This window comes from Corylus avellana, chromosome 11 (genome assembly GCF_965113065.1).
Source record: "Corylus avellana chromosome 11, dhCorAvel1.hap1.2, whole genome shotgun sequence".
NCBI lineage: Eukaryota > Viridiplantae > Streptophyta > Magnoliopsida > Fagales > Betulaceae > Corylus > Corylus avellana.
Genome location: NC_142500.1, coordinates 3,552,361 through 3,554,677, shown reverse-complemented (window position 1 = coordinate 3,554,677; position 2,317 = coordinate 3,552,361). Strand labels below are relative to the sequence as shown.

General features: G+C 37.4%; 1 protein-coding gene across 1 annotated transcript; it reads left to right on the top strand.

The window, feature by feature from the left end:
* Positions 1 to 545: 545 nt before the first annotated feature.
* On the top strand, positions 546 to 1,562 carry LOC148583006 (uncharacterized). Its single transcript, XM_088511774.1, has one exon. It carries the CDS (start codon positions 546 to 548, stop codon positions 1,560 to 1,562), a length of 1,017 nt encoding a protein of 338 aa, XP_088367900.1.
* The last annotated feature ends 755 nt before the right edge of the window (positions 1,563 to 2,317 follow it).

Here is a 2,317-nt window from a genome sequence, read left to right as displayed (position 1 = left end):
ATATATATATATTGGAAGCCATTAAACAAAATTTATCAAATTCGAGGACTTCATGTTAGATGGCATAGAGATTAGAGATAAATGTGTATGTTACCAACAATAATCTGTTGAATTCATTTGATGGGTAAATTGGTGAATCTCAACTGTTTATATGATAGTAACGATGTCATATTATTTAAAATTTTAAAATATATATTAATATTGACTTCACATATACTGTTAGATGCACTATTGTGTTTTTAAACAATTGAAAAGCTGAGAGTTAAAAAAAAAAAAAAAAACCTTCCTACAACGAAATGAGTAAGAAATCCAAAATTAAAATTTGTTTTTAGCCCATGTGTCCCAAATTTATAAATTAATCAATTCAGAAAATCCACTCACTTAAGTTCATCATTAATATTTTTATTGGATAATTATGAGTTGGGCATCAAATATGATATCAATCTGGAATTGCCTTAATAATTGGAAGACAAAGTTTCTGACGCAAGCAGGGAAATAGATCTTAATTAAAGCGGTGATGCAACTCCTTTGTCTGGCGGAGTTTTATGGCAGCTCAACCGGTTCTCAAAAATGGACTTATATGGAGAATTGGTAATGGGGAGGACATCCACGTATGGGGTGATAAATGGATCCCGCAGGCAACCACATACATGGTGCAATCACTGCAGAAGATCCTTGGCTGGAATGCTTGCGTTTCAGACCTTATTGATCCGATCACGAGAACATGGAAGGGTGACCTTATTGCACAGATTTTCCAGGATGATGAAGTTGAGGTAATTCGTAATCTGCCTATCAATCCTTTTCCTACAAAGGATCGACTCATCTGGCGAGGTACAAAAAATGGATGTTTTTCTGTTCGGAATGCCTATTTTTTGGAAATGGATTATACGGCCATGCATGGCAGTGGACCGTCCAGAGTAACTGCTGGGATAGCATGGAAGGAATGCTGGAATCTTAAGATACCAAACGTGGCTAAGCTCTTTTTATGGAAAGCTTTACATAATCTGTTACTGACGATGATGAACTTGGCAAAGAAGGGAGTAGACCCGAACACTTTGTGCCCCTTATGCGGACTCGCAGATGAGATAGTGGCAAGGAAAATTTGGCTCAGGAGGAACTCCATAATTTTTGGCGAAACTTTCCTCCATCCCACCAGATTAGTACAGGAGGCTCAGTCTATGTTGGAAGACTTTCAAAGAGTGAATACCATGAGCCACCACGAGGTAATCCCTGACAGCGGAGTAGAGACGGTGGTATGGAAACCTCCACCATGCCACATGGTTAAAATGAATTGGGACGCTGGGATCCACTCCAAAGATGGACATGTTGGTGTGGGACTCATTGTTAGAGACTCAACTAGTAAGTTCCTAGCCGCACGAAGCTTATCTTTGACCATTCACACTGACCCAACTTTAGCTAAAGCTTTAGTAGCATTGTATGCCATTATGTTCTATAAGGAGTTGGGCTTCGATAACATTATATTCGAAGGTGACTCCTTGCAAGTTGTCAAGGCTATTGCTTCCATAGAGTTGTGTCTTAGCAACTATGGGCAATTCATATAATGTATTCAAACCGAGTTGCTTTCTTTGGAGAACGCCAGGTTTCAGTATGCCAAGAGGGACACTAATTCTGCGGCGCATTTGCTTATAAAATTGGCTACCACCCATGTCACTATGTCTACTTGGTTGAGGGATGCCCCACCAAGTGTAGGTGATATTGTACGAAGGGAACTTTCTACCCCTTCTTGTGTGATCATTTGACGGATCTTTTGAGATAATGAATATTATAATATTTCTTCAAAAAAAAAAAAAAATAGCTTTCTTCGTGAATGTGAAGTGATGCTTGAAAATGCATAAATACATCAACATAAAGCGAGTCCAAATATGGATTTTGCTGTGTTGTGGCTCAAAAAAACTAAGTCAATTTATGGCAACTTTATTACTCTCTACATTAAATTTATGTCGTTTATATATAAACAATGTTAAAACAAATTTTTTTGCATTGTTTACAGGAACAACAAAAACAAAAACAACATAAAATGCCATGCTTTTTTTTTTTTTTTTTTGTAGTGGTTGGACAATTGGGGCACAGCTTTGGGCCATCTAAGCCAATTCTAGCCTGATTAGAGTATATTAGATTGATGATGTACGGGCGATTTGGCTTCTCCTGCAATTAGGTTCACAAGAAAAGAATTTTTGAGTTATTTGTGTGTGCTTATAATTAAGGACGTGTGAATTCGATCGTGTCTCAAATAGCCTTCATCTATTTCGTTAATTCCTTTTCAAATCATGTACAATGAGGATCTTCTTTGAGTTTG

Bases quoted from the DNA above. Each gene is read 5' to 3' on its own strand.
- LOC148583006 (XM_088511774.1), top strand. From the start codon at position 546: ATGGCAGCTCAACCGGTTCTCAAAAATGGACTTATATGGAGAATTGGT.